We start from the raw sequence: 25,433 nt of genomic DNA, 5'->3' as shown, positions 1-25,433 counted from the left end.
TTTTAGATTATAATACATGAAGCCAGCATTTATTTTGTTCTGAGTAGTATCACTTTAAATTTCTTTCTCTGTGGACTTTCATATTCATTTTTAGCAAATTACATAAAATTGTAGACTTTCAAATGCTCTTTTTTTTCCCATTTGAAGTTGTATTGTCATTCATTTTTCTAGACTAAAGTATTTTGCCATGTCTTAAGATTCAATTTAGTAGTTAATGTTGAAGTGCTATAATTTAGTCCATAGAGGGCATTATGTTACTGCGTATGGTATTAAGCAACATTGGTTAATACCTTTCAGTAATGGGACATATGTTTAGTTTCATATTTTTGTATAGCTCAGAATAATTAAATTTTTAAATAAGTTTGAAACTCCTGTGTAACCGTAATTGTTTCTTTATTAAAAAAAAAAAAGAATCTTGTTCTCTGTTTACAGAAAGTAGAAATACTTATTTTAGCTATTAAGAATGGTATACTAGCAATCCCCAACTTAGTAACACTTTAAATCTAAATGACTACCTCTTTTTCATTTATTTCCCTTGATTTCTAAATATTCTGGGGAAAAAAAAAACAAATAAAAACTTGATTTTTTCTGGGATTGAGAAGTAGAGGAAGGAAAGAAATGGAAAAGGAGGAATATCTTGGGAAAGCTGGCTGGAGTGGACTTACTGCTTAGGTATTGCTGCCTATTCCAAAATACAGTCTTGAGTCTGAAATCTTGCCACTTACAGATGCAAGCCACACACACACACACACACACACACACACACACACACACACACTTCATTAAAAGGTTACAGAAAAAGGAATTTTTATTCTTTAGCAGGAAATGATTTAATCATATGATTCTCCTACTGGTGAGGTTAAGTACACTAAGAAAATGAGAGTTTTTATTCGAGGTATGAGGAGAAGAGAAATCTAGGTAATTTTAGAGCATGATATCCTTTGGGAAGGAGTTAGGATTATGCTTGGGCAGGTTTTCATTTATTTTTCTCATGCTTGGAAGAAGTACTGGGGATGTGGATATTGAGGAGTGGGAAGTTGCCAAATATGAACTTTGAACAATTTATTTCAAAAGTTCTGTGTAAGGCTGATTTTGAGTTTAAAAATTTTTTTTTTTTTTCAACGTTTATTTTTATTTTTGGGACAGAGAGAAACAGAGCATGAACGGGGGAGGGGCAGAGAGAGAGGGAGACACAGAATCGGAAACAGGCTCCAGGCTCTGAGCCATCAGCCCAGAGCCCGACGCGGGGCTCGAACTCACGGACCGCGAGATCGTGACCTGGCTGAAGTCGGACGCTTAACCGACTGCGCCACCCAGGCGCCCCTTGATTTTGAGTTTAAAGAGGAAAATGCCTTCCACTCCTCTGCATATGCTATAAGACTTAAAATTAGACTGCACTTTTATTTTACTTGCATTGTAAATAAAGGAATCTTCTGTGGCCCCCTCCTTTGAAAGCCTTTACTTTTAAGAAAAATAGGTTTCTGTCCCAAATAATCAAAGTGCTGTTTTACAAGTTGGGATGTATCTCTTATGTTTGAAAATTGTCCTTAGAAAGTATTCATTTTTTAAAAACGAAATATTAAATATTTGAAGGAAAACAAAATAAATGAAGGTAAGTTTCTAACAGATTTATGTCCTTTATTTGTCTGTTATGTTGGGATTTAATGTTGGACCTATAAACTATCCCTATAAAAATTTTTCTGAGCTGGAGTATAATAGAACTGTGTAGCAAAGTATGTGTGTGCATGTGTGTGCGCATGTGCTTGCGCTTGTTTAGAAAGGTTTTGGGTTAGTCCCTAGAATTGAATGGCTTAATATATGTGCTTTTTTAGATGTGGTTTATGTACCTTGTCCCTACTAGTTTGACTATTATTTGTAGCATAACAATAATGTCTAAGGCTTATATAGGGCCTACTTTTTGTCAGGCCACTGTCCTAAGGCCTTTTGCTTACACTAACTCATTTGATCCTCACTATAAGCATAGCACATATGGTTTTATATTTTTAACAGATTTGTATTATTTATTGTGTATTTATATTTAATTACTTTTTTGCTTAGCTAACCAAACTGAACCCTTTTAAAACTTTTTAAGAAAGAAATCGGCAAATGTCACTTGATTTACATGAGTTAGTTTTTCCTGTAAACTTAGTAGTTTCAATTGCAAAGATCTTAATAATTAAAGAATTAGATATCATTATATAAGATCAAACTTTAAGGCTCCTGTTTTGACTTTTAATCTACCAGGGGAGCTTTTAAGTGTATTTAATGTTTGTTTGTTTGTTTGTTTGTTTGTTTTTAATGTTTTATTTATTTTTGTGAGAGACAGAGTGCGGGCAGGGGAGGGACAGAGAGAGGAGACAGAATCCGAAGACAGGCTCCAGGCTCTGAGCTAGCTGTCAGCAGAGTCCGATGTGGGGCTTGAATTCACTCAGGAATCGTGAGATCACAGCCTGAGCCTAAGTCAGATGCTTAACTGACTAAGCCACCCAGGTGCCCCACGTGTATTTAATGTGTAGGTAAATGGTTATTATTACACATTCTTGCTCTCTGAGACTGTTATTAAATATCTTGAGTCAAATCAAGTACCAGCGCAGGTGAAAAGTATAAATGGTAAATACCTTTGTCTCAAGAAATCTTTTTTCCCCCCTCTCTCCTATTTGTGTAGTAATCTTTTACTTGAAAACAGTTTGGGTACTATTTTTGAGTGCTTTATTCTAATGCAAAAGTATTTACATGTCTTCAGTTTCAAAGGATTCATTGTTAGAAAATAAGTATTATGGAAATATTTTATATTTACTGAATAGTTTGAGATTTCAAACTATTGTTTGGAGAAGCCAGACTTTTTTATCCATAGTGTAACTTAGCAACAGAGTTGTCAAATACTCCATTATGCATAGGTCCATTGAATAAAATTTAAAGTTAGGTATTAACTTTTAAGCTTAGAATAGTAGACTCTCTTTAAAAATTACTTCGCTTTTTTTATGTATGGAGTTAGAAATGCAGATAGTGAAAGAACTGAGTCATTGACCAGGCCACTTCTGATACTAAGGATTTTGCAGAGTTTTTTACAGGAAGTTCCAGAAAATATTATACCAATTTCAGTGTAGCTATGTAGTCTTAAGAAGTATAGTACATAGACTATATATCTTATAATACTTCATTATATTACACATTTTAAAATGTTTTAGCTGATTTCTCATTATATATTGCCCTTTGCTTGGTTACACACTGAATCAGTTCAGCCAGTTGTGGAACATTTGTAAAGACATAATATTCTGCACTGGAATGAATGTCAGTTTTATATAGTTGAGGAAAAATTTCAGAAATTCTATGTATAGATTTGTTTTTGTATTTTTCAGTTCAATTCTGGTTTGGTCTTAGGTCATTTTCCCAAGGCAAATGATATAATTAGCACATGAATATTTCTCTTCAAGCTGGGTCTATTAATAGTACCTGCATGTTTGATAGATATTTATTGAAAGATTGAGTTGTAGCAGGTGATGATTAGGAATAAATGTATATTCTTAAGTCTGGATTTCCCTAGTTGTAAAAGAAGAAAAACTAGAGAACATTACATTAGAAAGATGAGACTCCTGAGATAAAATAAAACCTTTTTTCTTTTGAAGTAGCATACACTGAGTAAACATCAATAATTTGACTTTGTGATTCTCTACTTATACCCTCATAAGGATACAAAATGCTGAATGCTCTAAGCCTTAATAAACGGGAGAAAGTAAGAAGAGATTCAGCATTTCCCAGGGTTGAAATTTAAGCTATTACTTTTCTTTGGATCAGTCCATTTTTATCTTATTAGGTAACTATTGATTTTAGAGTTTTAAATGAGACAAAACCAGCAGCATAATTCACCCATGTACGAAAAGAAAAAACTTGCATATGGCTGTAAGTACATTTTGCATATAATCAATGGTTAACTGTGTCACAAGAACAACCTTCCTTTCCTTTCTTTGGTAGCACTCCCCTCCCCCTGCAAAAGTAGCTCCCTTTGGTATGAGCAACGAGCAAAAGACTAGAACAATAAACACATAGGAAGAAGGCGGTAGTGCCTGAGTATTAGTAGCCTAGTTACAGATTGCACTGCGTCAGACTGTTCCACACCCAGAAGACGTCAGGTGACTTCAGTCCTGCTGCAGTTGTGCAGCAGAGACTGCAGACTTCGGTTGAGGAAACGGATATTTCATGTCTCACAGGGTAGATTTGTGCAGTTGCAGCTTTTCTGTTGGTATGCATAATTGATAATTGCATCTGGAGGGGGCAGATCGTGACAAGAGATGGACTGTCAGAAGAAAAATTGGAAGGATAAGGGTATATCTGCTTTTTAATCTTCTTTTCAGTTTTTTTCATGTGACCGGTAATATGTTTCTATGAATAAACTTTGCAATTTTAGACACATTTTGGATTGAAAATGAAGCCTATGAAAGGTTTAGGAGTAAAGGATTAAAACAGCTATTTGGTATGTGTTTTTATATTTGGTTGTGTATGAGGAAATGTCATGCTGTTCTGTTTCACTGGCATTTGATTTAAGCTTCACAGTCCTGTAGTTGATTAGGTTCTATTCTTTAATCTTGCACATTGTAAACAATATAATTTTAACATATTTCATTTGTTGGTCACTTTGGTGTGATAAATGTGCATAGCTATCTTTGCATTACATAATGACATTTTCTGTGACTACGTTTTTTTTTTTTTTTTTTTTTTTAAGCTGATTTGGTGTAGCTGAAATTCTATCCAAGATTTGTAGGTAGCAGAATACTGCGTTTGCAATAAGCTTGTTTCTTCTTTGGAAATCTGTTTAAACCTTTAAAGTCATTACCATTCACTTTTTAAGTAGATTATATTTTTATGTATCTTGAAATCATTGAAATGTATGCACAGTAGTTTTAAATGCATGTCTATATTTAAGTTGTTAACCTTTGTCCTTGTAGTAACCAATCAGTGATCTTGATCCCCTTTCCTCCCCCTTGAAAGCCCAGCAGATCCTTTCAAGTCTCAGTGGGTCATTGTGTAAGAATTTAAGCCCATAAGTGATAAAATGTTGACTGTAATGAATATTTTAAAAATACTTTATTAAAAAATATTTTTAAAAATAAAAATATTTAATATATTAAAAATATTTAAAAATGGGTTAAATGTCCCATTTTTTTTAAAAAAGAGAAGGTGGTAGGCTATATATCTGACCACTCATAATAAATTGTTAACAATTATTAGAACTATTTTTAAGTAGTCCACATAGACCTTACTAAACACAATTTTTTTTCTGGCCATATTCAAGTTTTATAGTTTCTAAAAAATATTATTTCCTTTTATGGCAGAATTATTAGCAGGATTGGTAATAATGTTTCTAAAAGCAATATGTGGGGCTAATTACAGTAATGTTCCTAACATCCTTTTAAAAATTGGTTCAATAAAGAAAGGTGGGGAAAAGGTGAGTTTGAGATTGAGTTCACACTCAGACATTAGAAATATTTTTATTAGTTATAATTTAAAGAATAGAAAACTATACAGTTTTGTAATTTTACCTTTATGGTTTCTTTATATGGGAATTTAAGGAAAAGAACGATTTTTATTTCATCTTTCTGACCATTAGCATTACGAAAGAAAGGTGAATTGATACACTAGTTTTTGATAATTAAATTGTTAGTAGTGATAACAGTACAATAAAACAAGCCTTAAAAATAGGGAAAAAGTTGTATCAGGGCCTACTCTGCAGATATGAAGGTTCTGTATTAATAATTAACATCTTAGACCATTTAATAACATCTTAAGTTATTTACTTGCTGAATTTAGGGACATTTTGACACAGGAGAAATTAAGATCCAGTATAGCCCATATTATGCCAGAGATTTATTTTGATTATTTTTAGATACTCAGTATAAAATTATATTTACTCTTAGAGCTCTCCGGGAGCCTCATGTTGTATGTTAAATGGAATGGCTTAATATTTTAGTGCTTGTCTTTGTTTTTTTTGTTTTTTGTTTTTTGTTGTTTTTTTTTTTGTTTTGTTTTTTTGCTTGGTACCTTCTTTCTGATTTACTGGTGAAGTTCTATTTTATTATTTATCAGCAGCTAATTTTAATGTTGTAGATTATAGGTTACAACTTAAGTGGAAATCACTGAGGAGGTGAATCTGCCATAGAATGAGTTTTCCTCATATGTGAAGAAATGAGTGTTTTTCATTTTATGATCTGGGCTCAAATCTAGACTCTAGGTACATTTTAAAAAAATACTTGGGTCCATATTTTTTTCTGCTGTTCCCCTCCCTACCTCACGTGCTAAGGTTGAAATACAAGTCAGGCCTCATAACGATGATGAAGTAGAATAGTGTGACAAAAATGAGAGATACTTTGATTTCAGTGTTTTAAAAAGTTGTTTGGTTGTTTTTGCTGATTAGGCAAAGTAAGGCATTTTATCTTTCAGGCCAAGACCAATGGTAATAATTTATATTCTTCTATATGTTTTTTAATCTTCAGTTTTCTATTCTTAGCACCATACTTACATAATACCTGAGATCCATATGGGTACTTGATTATTGGGGTTATATGGAAAGCATTGATTAAGATTTTGAAGAGGTTAGAATAGGAAGGAATGAGTAGGTTTTGAGGGTTGGGTAGGGTGGAAAAATGTGATTTAACCTCTAAACAAGGTATAAGTGAAAGTGAGTAGAGCTTTTTGGATAGAACAGTATTTATAAGACAGTAGTTGAAAGGTAAGATTGATACAGTCAAAGAATGTAGAAGATTTGCAAGATTTAGGTCAGGTTTCCTCAAACTTCCCTGAAGATGAGAGAGAATCACCTAGTGCTTCTTAAATATTCAGAGTCCTGTAATTGTACTCAGACCTACTGAATCAGAATTGACAGGGGAAGGGTCTGGCAATCTGTATATTAAACATCTTGGTGTAAGTAATGTTATAATCAGGCAAATTTAGGAAATACTGATCTTGGTTTTTAAGTTTCTGGTCTGGTAATTTAATTTTGGCCAGAGTAAGGCACTTAGCCTTTTTGGTCTTGACTTCCTCATTTGCATGATTTCTAGGCTTCCAGTTTTGAAGTTCTCTGTCTTTATGAAAAGATACCCTGGACCAGATTGCAGAGGACATTGGCTTTTGGATTTTATCATAAAGGAAATAAAGAGCTTTTGGAAGTTTTAAAGTTAAGAATGATAAAATGATTATCCGGTTTGAAAGACTGGTTTGGGGTGCTGTAAAAGATAAATTCAAGTACTTAGAGGCAGAAGTTAGGATGACTGTATTTGTGCCCAGATTTAAAGCAAATAGTGCCCGAACTTGGCCTGAAATAGGAATGAAAAGGAAGTGATGGATTTGAGAAACTCAAGCGAGTAATACTTGACATCTGACATAGATTTGTAGGACTAGAATGAGGGAGGTTTTCAAAGGACAACATGAGATTCAGTCGCGTTGAGACTGGCAGTGCCAGTGCTTTTTAGTGTCCATGGAAATAGGCACAAATGATGCCAAGTTCAGTTTTAGAAGCTTGAAATTTGAAACGACTATAGAATTTCTCTGAAGCTCAGAGAAACGTCCGGTTTAATGATAAAGAATCGGAAATTGGAATGGCTAAATACTACAGAAAAGCTGTTTACTATGAAGATTGAGAAATGGTTGCAGACCCTGTTGAATGAATTTTAGGAACATGTGCAACACTGTTCTTGGTTACTAATGCTTTTTGAATTTGGCAGTTAACACGCTGTAGGCGATCTTTGAGAGAAGTTTCAGTAGTGTGGGGACGGAAGTGTTCCTAGCATTAAAATCCAATTTGATTAGATCTTAAGACGAACTGCTTTTGGCCCACTTGTGGAACATAACTTCTTTGCAGAGGTTCTTGTTGGCCCCCTGGTCTTTACTTCTGATAAACCACTTTCAGTTTCTTTGGAGGCTTAATGTTAACTAAGTATGTGGGTATGTTTATTTGTTTGTTTTTAAGGTTTTTTTTATGTTTATTTATTCTTGAGAGGGAGAATCCCAAGCAGGCTCTGCACTGTCAGCACAGAGCCTAACGTGGGGCTCAAACTCAACAAACTGTGAGATCATGACCTGAGCCAAGCTTAGGAGTCGGACGCTTGACCAACTGAGCCACCCACGTAACCCGATATGTGGGTACAGTTATATGTGCATACTGACATTCAGGTAGAGAGGAGCAAGAATCTTGCTGTGTGAAATAAATGCCTCCCTTAACTCCCGTGAAAGCCAAAAAGTACCTCAGAAGGGAACTGTGGAGTTAATCAATTTTGAGACCTGTTTTTGGGAGGAAGGTCCTTGCTTTGCATTCTAAATTTAGTTGAAACCCAACGTTTAGGCAGTCATTGGATATTTCTTTCACATCTTGGTTTAGCACAACACTATATTTGTATATACACAGATATAGATATATATAGGGAAATATATAGGTATATACATATTTGTTGTATTAGGTGTCTTAAAGAGTAAAACTGTTGTTTCACATGGAGTGGTTTTGTTTTGGTGTTTTATTTTAGTGGTGTGTGTGTGTGTGTGTGTGTTGGGGAACATATGGTACATTTTGTTCTGTAATCTTTCACTAAATGGGGAAATATCTTTCATTTAAAAAATGTTCTATATTGTTTTAATGGCTATAGTATTCTAAGTATGTACAATTAATCTCCCCTAGTTAAGTATTCAAGTTCCTCATGATTTTGCAAGTATAAACAATGCTAAAGTGAACATAAATCTTTGTTTTTATCCATGATTATTTCCAAATTGCTGGTTTATAGTATTTTGGCTTTTGGTTCATGGTGCAAAATTGCCCTCCAGAAAGAGGATACAAATAATAATTATTATTATTTTAAGATGGTACAAAGTATTATACAAATGTATGAAAGTGTCTGTCCTGAAGCTTTGGTCATATGCATTTCTGATGGTTTTAACTCTGAGATAGTCAGTTTTAAGTAGTTAAATCACTTGATGAGAACCAGGTTTATATTAAAAAATAAATTTGCGAATGCTTTCCTCTATCTGTGGTTTAAAGTCTTCTATGGATATGTGGGAGCATTGGTGGAAATACCCTCTCTCTTTTATTTATTTATCCAAGTTTGGGTATTCCTAATTCCTTACTAAGACTCTTAACTGGTTTTCCCAGTAAATCCTATGTATTGCAGCCAAGTTAATCTTCCTAAAGTGTCGCTATAATCATAGCACTTAAGGAGTTTTTCTTTACTTTTCAAATTAAGTTCATACTGTCTATCCTGGACTTTCAAAAGGCATTCTGTGGTTTAGTCCTATTATAATCCTGTCTCTCATTGCTCTGTCTATAGACACATTGAAGGACGTGTTCCCTAAATATGCTAGTTCTTTGAACTTGCTTTTTTTCTGTCTAGAATGCCCCTTCTCCCATTTCATTTTGCCCAAGTATTACTTACCAAAGCCCCAGTCTTCCTTGTGGTCTTTACTTATCCTCCCATGTGGAGGTTCTCCAGTGTTCCTGCAAGCTGTGCAGAGTCAACAAGGAGACTGATCAGTGAAGCCACCTCTGTTTCTGCCTTTGTGGAATTTAGAAGCTAGAAAAGGTCAAGAGATCTATATCTATAGATAGGTGTATAGATGTATATAGATGTGTCTCTAGATTTACATGTATATCTAGCCTGTGAACTCCGTGAAGGCAGAAACAGTGGTGGCTTCATCGTTGGGTTTCTTCGTTGATTCTGTACACCTCAGTGATGTAAGAGGCTGGCTGAGAGCTGTGATGTTCAGCTGGGTTTATTCCTGGCCTGGAACCCTATACATATATTCTTGAAAAATGCAGACAAGGCATCTTACTAGTGTTTTATTCTCACTTCCTCATTTTATAGGTAAGAAAACCAAGAAGAGTAAAGAGATTAAATTATTCAGGACCACATAGCTGATGGCATGGGGCTTTTGTTTTTATTTTACAATTTCTATTTGTACTTGAACAACTGAAGATTGAAAAATGTAAATTGACCCATGTTTTGATTTTTGCTCATTTAATAGGCTGTATCATCTTATTGAACATGGTGTATATTTCTTTTTTGTATGGTCTTTACTCTGCAATAAAATAGGCAGTAATCTTTCACACTAGCAGTGAAAGAGGGTAGGTGTGGTTAGTTGTTGAGTATTGTCAAAATGTTAAGCCTAGTGAGGATTCTGTGAGCCAGGAGTATAGTTTCTCTTTGTCCTTAGAGATTGGATTACATGCTTGAATATAGGAAAAATACTTAAGCATTGAATAAAATTCTTATTCTGATCTCTAGGTTCCCTTGTTATTTATTCAGTTTAACTCATCTCATGCTAGAATTTAGGCTAAATTATGTTATTAAATTTAACCAGTGTTTCTCTTTGCATCTTTGAAGTAGTATTCTGAGACCAATTTTTTTGTTTCTGTACTTCATCATAGATAATGCTGACTTTTGTTACTGGTGTGTGTGTGTGTGTGTGTGTGTGTGTGTGTGTGTGTGTGTGTGTGTGTATGTAAACTGGCTTTCACGTTTCAGTCCAATCAACCATCAGACATTTATGTTAGGTATTGATAGACACTAAAATACTGTTGTCTCTCCTAAAATACTGTATCACCACCATCTTATATTTATTCTATATAGCATTTACTTAAGGAGCTCAAAGCAATTTAAAGATTAAAAATTAGCAAACGATAATGGTATCTCTGCAGGTCCATTGTTAAAAGCTAGGCATTGACATAGATTCAGTAATTTCTACTCTCAAACTACAGACTTGTTAAAATTATGACTTTGATAAGAATAACAGGAATTACAGCTGTTCTTTGTTGTATGCTGCCATTGTGTATTTTTCTCATATAAACTAAAATAATGTAAGATATGTTATTTAGTATTCTGATATGACTACTACCTCCTTTAATCGTCTGTACTATCAGCTATTTATTCATTGAGCATTTATATTCAGTGTGAATGATAGGTATAAATGGTTATAGAAGTGCAGATCTTACTTGACTTATGATAGGGTTACATCTGATAAACACATCATAGATTGAAAATACTGTAAGTTGAAAATACATTTAATACACTTAACCTACTAACCATCATAGCTTAGCCTACTTTATTATTTTTTTTTACTGGTTAAAAATTGATTTAAAATTTTTAAAGTTATTGTTTAATTTACATTCAAGTTAGTTAGCATATGGTGCAACAATGATTTCAGGAGTAGATTCCTTAATGCCCCTTACCCATTTAGACCATCCCTCGTCCCACAACTCTTCCAGCAACCCTCTGTTTGTTCTCTATATTTAAGAGTCTTTTATGTTTTGTCCCCCTCCCTGTTTTTATATTATTTTTGCTTCTCTTCCCTTATGTTCATCTATTTTGTATCTTAAAGTCCTCATATGAGTGAAAACGTATGTTATTTGTCTTTCTCTGACTAATTTCGCTTAGCATAATACCCTCCAGTTCCATCCATGTAGTTGCAAATGGCAAGATTTCATTCTTTTTGATTGCCGAGTAATACTCCATTGTATGTGTATACCACATCTTCTTTATCCATTCATCCATTGGTGGACATTTGGGCTCTTTCTGTACTTTGGCTGTTGTCGATAGTGCTGCTATAAACACTGGGGTGCATGTGTCCCTTCGAAACAGCACATCTGTATCCCTTGGATAAATAACTAGTAGTGCAATTGCTGGGTCGTAGAGTAGTTCTATATTTAGTTTTTTGAGGAACCTCCATAGTGTTTTCCAGAATGCCTAGCCTACTTTAAACATGCTCAGAATATATACATTAGCCAACAGTAGGGCAAAATGATCCAACACAAAGCCTCTTTTACAATAAAGTGTTGAATATCTCATGTAATTTATTGAATACTGTACTGAAAGTGAAAAACAGATTGCTTGTGTAAGTTGCTTACCCTCGTGATCCCATGGTTGACTGGGAGTTGCAGCTCACTGCTGCTGCCCAGCATCACGTGAGAGTATCTATCATACCACATATCGTTAGCCCAAGAAAAGATCAAAATTCAAAGTATGGTGTCTACTGAATATGCGTTGCTTTCGCACCATCCAACGTAGAACCATCTAAGTCAGGGACTATTTAAATATCATTGGCTTACCTACTACTGAAGTTCATTTTCTTTCCTTGTACTAATAATTTGCTTTGGGTGCCCTCCGCCATTCCAGTCTGTTAAGATTTTGAAGTTTCTAGAGTTAGGGAATAGTGTGTTTTCCATTTAGTTTATTAGTAGAAAATAGAATTTTGAGCAGTGATTTTCTACTCCTAAGGTTTGGTTCCTATTTCTTGTAATGTTGTAATGCTCAGATGCCAACAAGAAATAAAATTTAAACTATAGTAAACTATGCATTGAACCAATGTCTGTTCTAATTTTAGGTTTACATTTGTGTACGTCTGGATCAATTCTAGTAATTTAAAATAATGACTCCATACTTACCAAAGTTACCAGAACTCAGGTGTTTTATAGGAAGAGTCCTTATTTTTACATACTTTACAACTGGGAATTGTTTAAGTTTGTGCAGGCAGGGAGAATCATTGGTTAGGATTATGTAAATTTAACATGCTCAGAGAGAAGATATTTATTTAGCTTTACCTTAGAGAAAATGGAATTAGCTATATAAATTTTCCTGTGGAGGGAAAATTATCATGGTTTAGAGAAATTGGAAGTGGGAAATTAGAATCTATCTTCTGCTGTATTTTTTGCCTTTTAATAAAGCTAGAAATAGAATGTGGGGTTAAAGGAAGTATTGAAAGATACATGAACTAATTTAATTAATTGGTGAATTTAACTTACAAATGAGGCCTGTACGAGTACTGACATATTCCTTTAAACACAAAATGTGGTATGGTGGAAAAAGTGAGACTTTCATGGTCAGAGCTGAATTTCAATCTATGACCTTACATAATTAATACCTCTAAGCCTCACCTGCCTCATGTGTAAATACTTAGTAGAGGAATGAGATTAGTGATAATGTATGCAAATTACTCAGAACAGTTCCTTGCTCAGAATAAGGGATTACTAAATTATTATAGAAAAAGCAGGTATAGAGTTTATGCTGATTTTACTTGAAATGCTTTTTCTGCAGGTGTGTGGTGGTTGAAATTGGTCAGTATACTGTAATGTTGTTGGAAGTAAAGCAGGAAAGATTTAATGATAAAAGAGACAAGGACCTGAAATTGTGTGAGATCTTCTCAGAAACTCTAGTTATAGGAAGAGGAGATGGCCAGGAGAGATGCTAGTATTTTTGCCAACTATTTGGTTGAGATACTTGGTAGCAATAGTAGGGATCCATCAATCTGTACTGCTCACTGAAACTAAATTAGCAGTGCTTTCAGAGAAAGTTGAATCACCCTTAAAAAAATCTGGGCTTAGTTAATAAGCATTGCATGTAATATTTGATTGCCCAGCTTGACTTTGTCTAAGATACTAGTTAGTTCATCAAGCAACTTACACAAGCAATCTGTTTTTCACTTTCAGTACAGTATTCAATAAATTACATGAGATATTCAACACTTTATTGTAAAAGAGGCTTTATGTTGGATCATTTTGCCCCACTGTTGGCTAATGCACTAGTTAGTTCATCTGTGAAATCTCTTTTCGGCTTCAACTAACTACTTAGTTTGATGTCTGTTTTCTAATTTTATACATGGGGAAACTAGGTTAAGTGATCTAGTCTAGGTCATACTGATGGTAAATCGAAGGAAGAAATAGGACGCAAGCCCATCTTAACTGTCTTTGTTTAAAGAGTTAAGTTCCTGCTCTGCACAGATCTTTTTCTGGACCTCCACCTGTCATTTATTAGCTTGGTGAGTGCTCACTTGGTGGTGGTAAAAGCTTATTACATAGGGCTAAATGATCAACTCTGAGTTTGAGTCAGCTTTTCCTGGCAATTGGGAAGAAATTGATTTAAAGTTGTGGTTCCTAATAAATACATAATAATTTATATAAAGCTTATGGTTGTGAAAAATAACAATTTTTATTATAACTTTAATATATGTTTATTAGTTTCTTATTTAACTGCCTGACTTTATTATTAAAGAAAACTTAATATTTGCTTTTGCTTAGGAAGAGGCATTGTCCTGCCCAGCCATTCCCTGTACCTAACAGTATTTTTAGGACCAAATAGTTCAGCTTTTCCCCCCTAGACAAAAGATTTTAAAATTGAAACCTGGCTTCAGGCTATTCAAGGAAGAGCTAGTAAGAATTTGATTTGAGGCAAAATGTAATTGGATGACTTTCGCACGTAAGGCATGGACGGTAGCACTATTTTTAGCTCTGACAGATGATACTTTATGATTACCCAGTGTAGGCAAGCAACTCTTCTTACTCTAGATTGGGCCAGAGGTTTTTATTTTGAAGAAAAGATTGTAGTGTAGAGAGTTGTTTTTAAATAAAAATATTAGTTTGATAACGATGCTGCTGCTCTGCCCACTGCACAAAACACTAAAAAGTTTTCACATTTTTATTTTGAAAATAAAAGTGGGTAGGCACTGCAGGGAGTAAATCACTTTTTTCCTAAACAACCAGAATGTATTGAAGTTAATCAGCATTATTTTGGTACAGCAATCCGTAAGCATTTCCCACAGTTATAAGAGGAAAGGCACTGTTAAATTAATCTCAGATCTTTAAAAGGATATTTCATGAATATTTAATTTTTTAAAAATATTTTTATTTATTTTTGAGACAGCATGAGCAGGGGAGGGGCAGAGAGAGAGGGAGACACAGAATCCGAAGCAGCTCCAGGCTCTGAGCTGTCAGCACAGAGCCCGATACGGGGCTTGAACTCAGGACCATGAGATCATGAGACCTGAGCCAAAGTCGGACGCCCAACCAACTGAGCCACCCAGGCGCCCCTCATGAATATTTTATAAAAGAGTAAAGTTAAGGCTACAGTAGGTTACCTTGCATGATTAACATTTTATTTTGCAGTGTAGAAGGAGACCTCAGAATCCATGAAAGATTAAGTTTTTCTTGCACAAGCCCTTTGTCTTAATTTTGGTATCTCAAGAATAAAGAGACCATTAAACTCTTTATTCATAAACAGAACTAATAAGTACAGAAGAGCCCCAAATCAGCATTATAGTGAACTTAGAGTTCTTATTTAAAGATGTCCTTTATTTTAATTTGAAAATAGTATAGTCTTTAAATGTTTCTGTTCCTAAGAATAATCTGGCCTGTATTCAGACAATGCAGCAAATATTAATGAAGCAGGTAATGGAAATTTAAAGATGAAAGGTATTCATCAATCCTTCAGGGTCTAGTAAGAAGAGACAAGCCTGTAAAACAGTATTTGCTGTTTTATAAGTTACCAGACAGCAATGCTATTTGTTACTGAATAAGTATAGATATCTGAAAGTAGTTTAAATAAAACAAATGTGAAATCCAAAGCCCCCCCAAAAAAATTGAATAAGTTAATTTATGCCAGTTTGTTTTAAACTGGCATAAAGTATGCATTCATTCTAATCAATCAGCAATATCTATTGAAAGTTTAGTTGATTGAGGCTTTGTGCTGAGCTCTGGGGATATGGTAAATAAAGGCAACATGCTGTCTTGTGGGGTTTACAACCTAATAGAGAAACAGATGTTAAAACAAGAATTTTTTAAATTTACTTCTAAATTCTTTTAGGTATAAAATTCATTGATATTTAGTATATTCACAAAATTGTGTAATCATCATCATTATCTTAATTCCACGATATTTTTATCCATACCCCCCAAAACCCCATACCCATTAGAGTCACTCCCCCGTCTACTTCTCCCAGCCCCTGACGACCACTACTTTCTCTCTCTATAGCATCACCTAGTCTATATTACATATAGACATTACATATAAAGAGAAACATATAATGTGTGACCTTTTGTGTTTGGCTTCTTTCATTTAGCATGATATTTTCAAGGTTCATCCATGTTGTAGCATATATCAGTGCTTCATTCCTTTTTATGGACCAGTAATACTCCATTGTATGGATCTACCATATTTTGTTTATCCACTCATCAGTTTTTCAGCATTTGGGTTGTTTCCTCCTTTTTGGTTATGAATAATGCTACTATGAACATAAGTTCTTGTATGGACACATGTTTTCTAGTCTGGGTGGAAATTTCTAGGAGTAGAATTGCTGGGTAGTATGGTAACTCTGACTTTTTGAGGAATTGCCAACCTTTTTCACAATGGCTGAATTTTACATTTCCATCAGCAATTTAAGAGGGTCCCAGTCTTTGGGACCTTCTTGTCAACACTTGTTACTGTCCATCTTTTTAATATTAGCCATCCTGGTGGGTCTGAAGTGGTATCTGATTATGGTTTTGGTTTACATTTCTCTAATAACTAATGATGTTGTTTTGTAATGAGCATATTCTCATTGCTTTATTGGCCATTTGTATACATTCTTTGGAGAAATGTCTATTCAAATCCTTTGCCCATTTTTAATTGCCTTATTTGTCTTTTATTGTTGTAAGAGTTTTTTATATACTATGAACACAAGCCCCTTATCAGATGTTCAGTTTGTGAATATTTTCTCCCATTGAGTGGGCCGTCTTCTTACTCTTTTGAAATAGTGGTTTTTGGGGGTTTTTTTTTTTTGGCAGTTGGTTATCCAGTTGTCCCGGCACCATTTCTTGAAAAGTCTCCTCTCCACTGAATTGTCTTGATACCCTTGTCATTCAACTGACCATGAATACTAAGAGTTTATTTCTAGACTCTTAATTTTATTCTATTGATCTGTCCTTCACCCTTGTGCCACTACCACACTGACTTGATTACTTTAGCTTTGTAGGAAGTTTTGGAAAAAGGAAGTATGAGTTCTTCAACTTTGCGGTCCTTTTTCAAGATTGTTTTGGCGATTCTGGATACCTTGCATTTTTCCATACGATGTCTACCAATTTCTGCTAAAGGCATTTAGGGTGTTGATAGAGATTGCACTGTATGTAGTAGTTCAGTTTGAGGAGTATTACCATTTTAATAATCCTTCTAATCCATAAACATAGCATGTCTTTTCCATTTACTTAAATCTTTAATTTCTTTCAACAATATTTTGTAGTTTTAAGTTTCTAAGTCTTGGGTTTTTTTTTCATTTTTCATTTTGTTCCTAAGTATTTTATTCTTTTTGATGTTAGTGTAAATGGAATTCTTTTTTTTTTTTTTTAATGCTTATTTATTTATTTTGAGAAAGAGGCAGGGGGCAGAGAGAGAGAGAGGTAGAGAGTTAATAAAGTAGCCTCCGTGCTGTCAGCGCAGAGCCTGACTCACGGCTCAGTCTCACAAACTGTGAGATCATGACCTCAGCCAAAATCAAGAGTCAGATGGTTAACTGACTGAGCCATCCAAGTGCCCCTGGAATTATTTTCTTAATTCTTTTTTAGGTTGTTCATTGCTTTTATAGACGTATGCTTGATTTTTTTGATACTAATCTTAACCTTTCTGGACTTGTTTATTCTAGTAGCTGTTCTGTGGATTCCTTATGATTTTATGTATACAAGATCATGTTATCTGTATACATAAAAATAGAAAGTTTAATTTCTCCTGTTTAATTTCTCCTTTATAATCAGGATGTCTTTTATTTTTTTCTTGGGAGTGGGGGGCTGATTGCTCTACCTCATACCTCCAGGACAGTGTTGACTAATGGAAAGAATGAGTGTCTTTGTCTTGTTCCTGGTCTTAGGGGGAAAGCTTTCAGTCTTTCATTAGTAAGTATGATGTAAGTTGTAGGGTTTTTGTAGATATTCTTTATCAGCCTGAGGACGTTCCTTCGATTCCTAGTTTGTTGAGTGTTTTTATAATGAAAGGATGTTGGATTTTGTCAGATGCTTTTTCTTTGACTGTTTTGATGATCATGCAGTTTTTTAACCTTAATTCTATTTATTAATATGGTGTGTTAAAGTGCTTGGTTTCCATATGTTGAACCAGCTTTACATTTCTGAGATAAATACCACTTGGCCATGGTGTATATAAAGCTTTTTATTTGTTGCTGGATCCAGTTTGCTGTATTTTGCTGAGGGTTATTGTGTCTGTATTCATAAGGGATATTGGTCTATAGTCTAAATTAATTAATGGATATAAGTCTTTTGATGAATATTAGACGCAATAGCATTTGAATATATTTCTCAGAATTTTGTTAAAACTTTGTGACTACTCCCTTATAATTGAAAATAAACAATCCTGGATAAACTTAATCTTCCAAAGTTTCTTCATTAAAACCAATTTAAGGAAATCCAAGAGACTAGAAATACTAAAGAATGTCACTTAAGGTGGCAGCCCTGTTTGCTAATATTTTTATAATCTAATATTTTTTCATCCTTGCAATTTCATTAACAATCTTTAAAATTTCTTTACACAAAATTTATTTCTTTGCACAAAATTTATTTTGCCCAATGACTTTGGTAACAGTGTAGACTGCCTCTCAGCCCTTCCTAGTGTAGGTTATATTAATTTTTGTCTTCCGTGTGACTTTCAGTACCTAGTTGTCTTTGACTCTCTTGGCTCTTCTTCCCTTTTTTCCTCCTCAGTGCCTTGAGGGTCTGCAGCTCCACCACCACATCCCTAGGGCTTATTTCAACAAAGCTTTCAAAATATCTACTTTTGAGTATTCTTGTATAGCTATTTGCATATGTTCATGTAATATGTGGAGGCTTGCATGTGTGATTTTCAAAGCTCTTCCAGTTTTTGAAAAGACCTTATTTCTAGGAATCATGATAGGCAGAAGGAAACTAATAGGTTAGGGTTTACTGTACCTTCATGCAGTTAAATTTATTTTAGGCTGTAATCACTGAATACTACTACACCTTATACATGACTATTTCAAGATGATGAACTTTGGGGGAAATTGACTTGGTTCAACCCAAAGCCCCATGTTAACAACTTAGCTGTATACTGCTAAAGTTTTAAGTATAATAGTAATTCATGTTTCCCATTGAAGAGAGACAATTTCAAATGGTATAGAAAGGAATAAAGCAGCAAGTCTAGACCCGGGGGTAAAAACTGTGTTTGCTAGATACCCATTCAGACTTCATGGTTACCCTAAGTTTTTAAAATTTTACTTGATGAATCTTTTTTAGCATTTTGTTTCTACTTATCAATATGGACATGTTTCTTTGGTGATATAGTTCTGCATCACTGTACTTAAGGACTACATAATGTTCTTTTGCATTGATGCATTTTCTAATTTTACTTAATTAGATTCACATGGCTTTTAAAAGCTGTTTTTCACAACTTGATTAATTATAGTTTTCTACTATGGGAAGGTACCTTCAGGTATGTTGGAATAGAGCTCTTTCCTCCCTTTTGGATTTAACTGTTGGTTAAGTATTCACATTAAAATTTTTGTCTCATTGATTAACAACATCTCTTGTTAGTCTTACCTTGACTTTCCTGGCCTTTGTTATTCATCTCACATGTGATTATTTGCCAACACTGCTTATTCATTATGTGTGCAAATGCATGACATTTTGAAGGACATTAATGTGCTGAACCCTCATTTTGGCATTATACATGGGGCATATGAATTTTATCAATAGGAAGTTTGTGTTGAAATCGGTGTTCTTACCATTTACTAATTAAGCGATATCCGTCCAGTCATATATAAGAGCTTGGCTCTCACTTTCTTGTCTGAAAGCCTGCCTTTTAGGGTTTCGAGAATTGAAAGAGATAATGTTATATAGTCTATAGATAGTATTTAGCACAATGTAAGTGCCTGGTACATACTGACTCTGGAAATAAAGGGAGGTGTGGAGAATGTAGACCAGCAACTTGAAAGAGATTTCTGAAACATCTTTCAGTCTGTCAGCCTTAAAAGGTTTGTAGCTTTCCATTCTTTTTTTTTTTTTTTTTCTTTTTTTAGCCTTTCTCATACTGTGACCTTAATGATACGGTTTATAATTGCTTGAAAAATTGTAGAAATATGAATTTATTGTTTTCCTAAAGTTTTAATGTTGTTTGACACTTATAAAAGCAAAGTGTTTTTGTTAAGATTCATTTTAAAAGACTGGTATGAATAAACATATTTAAGCCCCTCCTGAAAATCTAGATCTAAAAAACAAGATATTTTAAAATTTATATTTGGCACAGATAATACATGAATAAAATCTCATTAATTCAGACCCACTGATTGGGAATTTGAATTTGGTACTGATGTATATCTTTGTACTAACTGTGTATTAGTTTCTGAAGGGAAAAGAAAAATCTTTTATCTAATGCCCTGTTTACTAATGATAAAACTGAGCTCCAGAGAACTTGAAGTCTCATCCAAAGTTGTACGGTTGCAGAGTCAGTACTAGATTGTGGTTCTCTTGAATCCCAGCCACGGACAGTTTCTTCCGCCATATCTATATAGAAATTATAGACCAATTAGAAATCATTCTTATCTAGTCATTGAAACTGTTCAGACAGTAACTCTTATATTAGGTAATTTGGTTAGTCATTGATATTGTACATCTCAAATCTGAAATCATTCCTTTTAATAAAATCAGGTCTTACTGAATAGTTTCTAATGATGGTAAGGAATAGTGAAGATATCTGCATTTATTTTAGCTTATCACCAATGGTGATTTTGAAGGTTAATAAATGTTGGAGCACATTGAGAATCCTACATTTTTATAAAGCAGCATTTGTTCATCTAAAAATTTGAGTGCTTTAGTAGAAAAATAAAGTACTTTACTTGTTGATTCTTCTAGGATGCTTTTTATTTGTTCAGTAATAGTGAAATCTTAGATAAGTTTGAAAATCCTTTTCCATGTGGGTTATAAAGTAACATGTTTATAACAGCAATACAATTCATTAACTTACAAGTTAACCATAAGGTTGAAATTTTCTTTTCTTTTTGTTCATATTTAACACCTGGATAAGATTGGTGATAGTGACTGTGATGGTGTTCATAATAATAACAGCAGATAACAGCCCTACATTTACTAAGAATTTATTATATGCTGTGCACTATATTATGTCTATTATATTTGTTATCTTATTAATGAAAAATTTTGTTAGTTCATTTTCTCACCTAATCCTCACAATATCTCAATAAGATCATTCCTATTTGTATATACATTCTATAGATGGAGAAACGAGGTACAGAGGGATTTTAGTGACTTGTCTGAGGTCATATAGCTAATGTATGGAGTGTAGGTGATAACAACACTAGAGTCTAATTGCTTGGCTTGGGGCACAGGGGAGCCTCACAGGAAAGAATTACATTACCAAGGGCAGTCTTTATCATTTGCTTCCTCTACTCTTTCACTGTACCCTGTTTTAAAAAACTGCATTAATTATGAGAACCATTCCTAGCAGAGACTTACAGTGAGGCCTGCATGTTTATATGTTCTATATCTCCCCATTCTTTAGGACTCATCTCAGTTTCTTTTTCACAGTCTTTTAAAGTTTCCTCCAGTTTTTTTTTTTTTTTTTTAAATTTTACTGATGAATTCTCATGGTGGTGCAATAGTTATTTTATTATTTTTGTCATTGTTTTATATGTCTGATCTTCCTAGAATTGTAGTGTTGTAGAGTTAGGGCGTTAAAGAAAAGTCCACATCCCCATTTTTAGGTTTTTATTTCATTCTACTAGGTTGAATTTCTTGAACAGTATCAGCTCAATAAATGTTTGCTGAATGTCATAAAACTCCTAGCATCACTTGCTATCTCTTTATTCAGTATGATATTATTCATGACATCATTTTGATAGCATAGGTACACTGCTTCAAGTTCTGGTTATTTCTCAGTTGTGCTAATGTATTGGTACAATAGTAGAAACAAGTTGAATAGAACAAAACTGATGCAGATGTTTTAGGCAGGGTTGGAATGAACTTGAGATGGGGAAAATGAATAAATGAAATCAAAGTCTGAAAACAAAGCTGTAAATCATATATAGAATATTAAATTAATAGCATTTGAATCAAATCATGGTTAGGAGAGTAGAATAAATGCTTCCCAACCATAATGAATGTTGAGCTCCCACTGTGTGTCAGAGACTGTGATGGGCATTTAAAATCTGTTCATCAGTACTCATGGTATATATATACTAACAGGAATTCAGGGCTTCAAGATGATCTTAACATTTTACATTTTACATTTCACATTTCACATGCATAATTTTCCCCACAGAAGTACTGCTAACAGTAAAGGACAGTTACATACTTTAGAGAGCCTCAAGACCAAAGCAGCTCCTGGAAATGTGGTTTTTCTTTGTTACCTTCTTTACATTAAACATTAACGGATATTTAAGGGGCTCCTGGGAGGTTCAGTCGGTTAAGTGTCCAACTCTTGATTTCAGCTCAGGTTATGATCTCACAGTTTGTGAGTTTGAGCCCTGCCTAGGGCTCTATGCTGATAGCAGGGGGCCTGCCTGTGGTTCTCTCTCTGCCCCTCCCCTTAAATGAATACACTTAAAAACTAACAACTAACTAACTAACTAATGGATATTTAACATTATACTCAAGAAGGGGCACCTGGGTGGCTCAGTCGGTTAAGCCTCCGACTTCGGCTCAGGTCATGATCTCACGGTCTGTGAGTTCGAGCTCCACGTTGGGCTCTGTGCTGGCAGCTCAGAGCCTGGAGCCTGCTTCAGATTCTATGTCTCCCTTTCTCTCTGCCCCTCGCCTATTCATGCTTTGCCTCTTTCTGTCTCTCAAAAATAAATAAATGTTAAAAAATTAAAAAAAAATTCTACTCAAGAATATATCCATATTTATTTTACTGTAAGAATATCACCCCTCCCCCTGTTCACAATCCATAGACAAATTATGTTTTGCCTGTGAATTCAAGAGCTCTTGGGCACACTGCAGAATTCTCTGTGGGTTGTACATAACCTGACCTTAAGAACGTGGGCCTATGCTTATTTGATCCCCAGTGGCTCTCTGACCATAGGCCAAGAGCAAACTTGCTAAGTTTGGCTTTGTCTGACTCCTTACTATTAATAAACATTATATAACAGTGTAGCACATTTAGTTTTTCTCTTTTTCTTTACACCTAAATTTTTATGGCATTATATTTATCTACACTCACAGAGAAGTAGCTTTTCAGGTAATCCAAAAGCTGTTTCCCTTTGTCTTTAGTGTTTTATAGGAAATTTTTGCTTTAATGATAGCCAGGTTAGGTTACAATTTTATTATGTTTCCCAAAGACAGATTTTTTTAATGTTTATTTTTGAGAGAGAGAGAGAGAGAGACAGACAGACAGACAGACATAGAATGAGCAGGGGAGGGCCAGAGAGATAGAGGGAGACACAGAGAATCCCAAGTAGGCTCCCAAGTAGCTGTGCTGACACCTCAGAGCTGTGACATAGGGCTCGAACTCACAAACCACAGGAACATGACCTGAACTGAAGTCGGACACTTAACCAACGGAGCCACCCAGGTGCCCCTCAAAGAGAGATTTCTTAAAAGAAGAACTGTAGAACACCTATGCGTAGTTTTTCGTAGTTATAATTTCTTAATATTTTTTGAGTTAGTGGTTTTTCTGCAGATAAATACATTTTTACATCACTGAAGTATCTATTATTTTAGTGAGTGTGTGTTAAGGTTTTTTTCAATTAGTTGTATTTATATCCTGCATTGAACAAAGTTTGAAAGCCTTCAAGATGGTTTTTAAGAACCCTTGTTTTGGATTAGAAGTCTGCTGTACTGGGCTTGAGAATGGAACAATCTTGTCTAGCCAGACTGATTTGGACACGAGGGAAATAGATTTGCATGAGAAAAATTGATGGTAAATAGAAATCGATGTAGGTATGATTCTAATTTACAACTTAGATGGGTTTAAAATGCAGCTTACAAAGTTCATTTTTCTTTAACAATTTAGGTTTTGATTGTACTTTAGAGACCTTTTTATTTTTATAGGTGGAGCAAATATAAGTGTGCCAAATCCAAATGGATAAAATAATGTTCTAATTTCAGATTTCTTCTTTTTTAATTTTTAGTTGTTGACCTCCTCTACTGGAGAGACATTAAGAAGACTGGAGTAGTGTTTGGTGCCAGCTTGTTCCTGCTGCTTTCATTGACAGTATTCAGCATTGTGAGTGTAACGGCCTACATTGTCTTGGCCCTGCTCTCTGTGACTATCAGCTTTAGGATATATAAGGGTGTGATCCAAGCTATCCAGAAATCAGATGAAGGCCACCCATTCAGGTGAGATGTCTGGAAAACAAGGCACACGTTGGCAACGCTGTAAACAGGATTAATTTTGAGACTTCATTCTATTTGTAGAATTACAGGCATGCATTTTTTACTGTTTAAAGATAATTGTAGATTTTTGCTCAAAACCTATTCCAAAAGCATCTGCTTTTGAGATTTTTGAGATTAAAGGTCATTTCACGGGCTCATGATGGAGAAAACTGGGATTGTGTATTACTTGCTTAACTCTGCTGTGTGTTAGTAATATATATTTGTTAGAACTAGGTATTGGTTCCCTAATTTTACTTTGGAAGCTATCTTTTTAACATGGTAAGGATTGATGAAAGTTATATTTTCTTTATTGCATACTTTTCATGTTGATATTAGAAATACCTTTCTTTCCAACAGTGTATGTTTTTATATAATGCTGTCTTACCATCCCTTCTCTATCTAGTTTCCTCTTCTTGTTCCCTAAGGCATACTTTTGTATTACTCTTTGGTGAGCATCTGTATTAGCTTCTTGTCTCTAAACTATCATCTTTTGCCCTTATTTTTTACAAGTACACTCTAGCATCATATCTAACTGGTAATGGGACAAACCTCAGTTTGGGTCTTCTGCCCTCACTTCAGATTTACCATGTTTTTCCCTCACTTAAAAAAAAAATGAGATTTAATTCACATACTATAAAATTCAGTGGTTTTTAGTATGTTCTCAGAATTGTACAACTATCACCATCCAATTCCAGATATTCTCATCACACCAAAAAGATATTTTGTACCCATTGGTAGTCACTTCCTACCCAGCTCCTGACAACCACTAACTCCTTATGTCTTTAAATGAACCTTTTTTTCTCAGACTTGTCAATTTCTATCAGTACACCACTATTATCCTCATGTCAGGCTCCCAATTTTGATGTTATCTTTGTTAGCATCTCACATAAAGAAGATAACTATGTTGTGTTGTTTCCCCCCTGCTTCCTCGGTGTAGACCACAAGTCCATAAGCTGTAGCCAAATCCAGTCTGCTGCCTGCTTTTGTAAATAAAGTTTTATTAGAACATAGCCATATTCCATCACTTAGCTGTTTTCATCATGCTCTAATAGCAGGGTTAAATACTTGTGACAGAGACCATATAGACTTCAAAGCCTGAAATATTTACAAAAAAGTTTGCCTACTCTGGCTGGACTTTACTTGTTACCAAATTGGGTTCTGGTTACTTTGGTTTACTTTGACTTTTATGGATGTTGTCAGATTAATTTTTCTCAAATACCACTTTTATTGTAGTTTTAGGCATATGGGCTCCCTGTTCACTACAGGATGAAGTCCACATATCTTTATCTTCTCTCTCATGTGCCCTTTCTAG

At 34.5% G+C, this 25,433-nt stretch overlaps 1 protein-coding gene across 5 annotated transcripts in view; it reads left to right on the top strand.

The window, feature by feature from the left end:
* Positions 1-25,433, top strand: part of RTN4 (reticulon 4) — a 74,582-nt gene that overhangs the window by 33,088 nt on the left and 16,061 nt on the right. For 3 of the 5 annotated variants that reach the window (XM_045446072.1, XM_045446069.1, XM_045446071.1), the window contains one exon: positions 23,878-24,085. In XM_045446072.1, the coding sequence (XP_045302028.1) occupies positions 23,878-24,085 (208 nt within the window). Of the gene's footprint in view, positions 1-4,095; positions 4,324-23,877; positions 24,113-25,433 lie in introns of those variants that run through there. The other 2 variants (XM_045446073.1, XM_045446070.1) reach the window with 2 other exon arrangements.

The sequence above is a fragment of the Leopardus geoffroyi genome, chromosome A3 (assembly GCF_018350155.1).
Source record: "Leopardus geoffroyi isolate Oge1 chromosome A3, O.geoffroyi_Oge1_pat1.0, whole genome shotgun sequence".
NCBI lineage: Eukaryota > Metazoa > Chordata > Mammalia > Carnivora > Felidae > Leopardus > Leopardus geoffroyi.
This window is presented reverse-complemented; position numbering and strand designations above follow the sequence as displayed.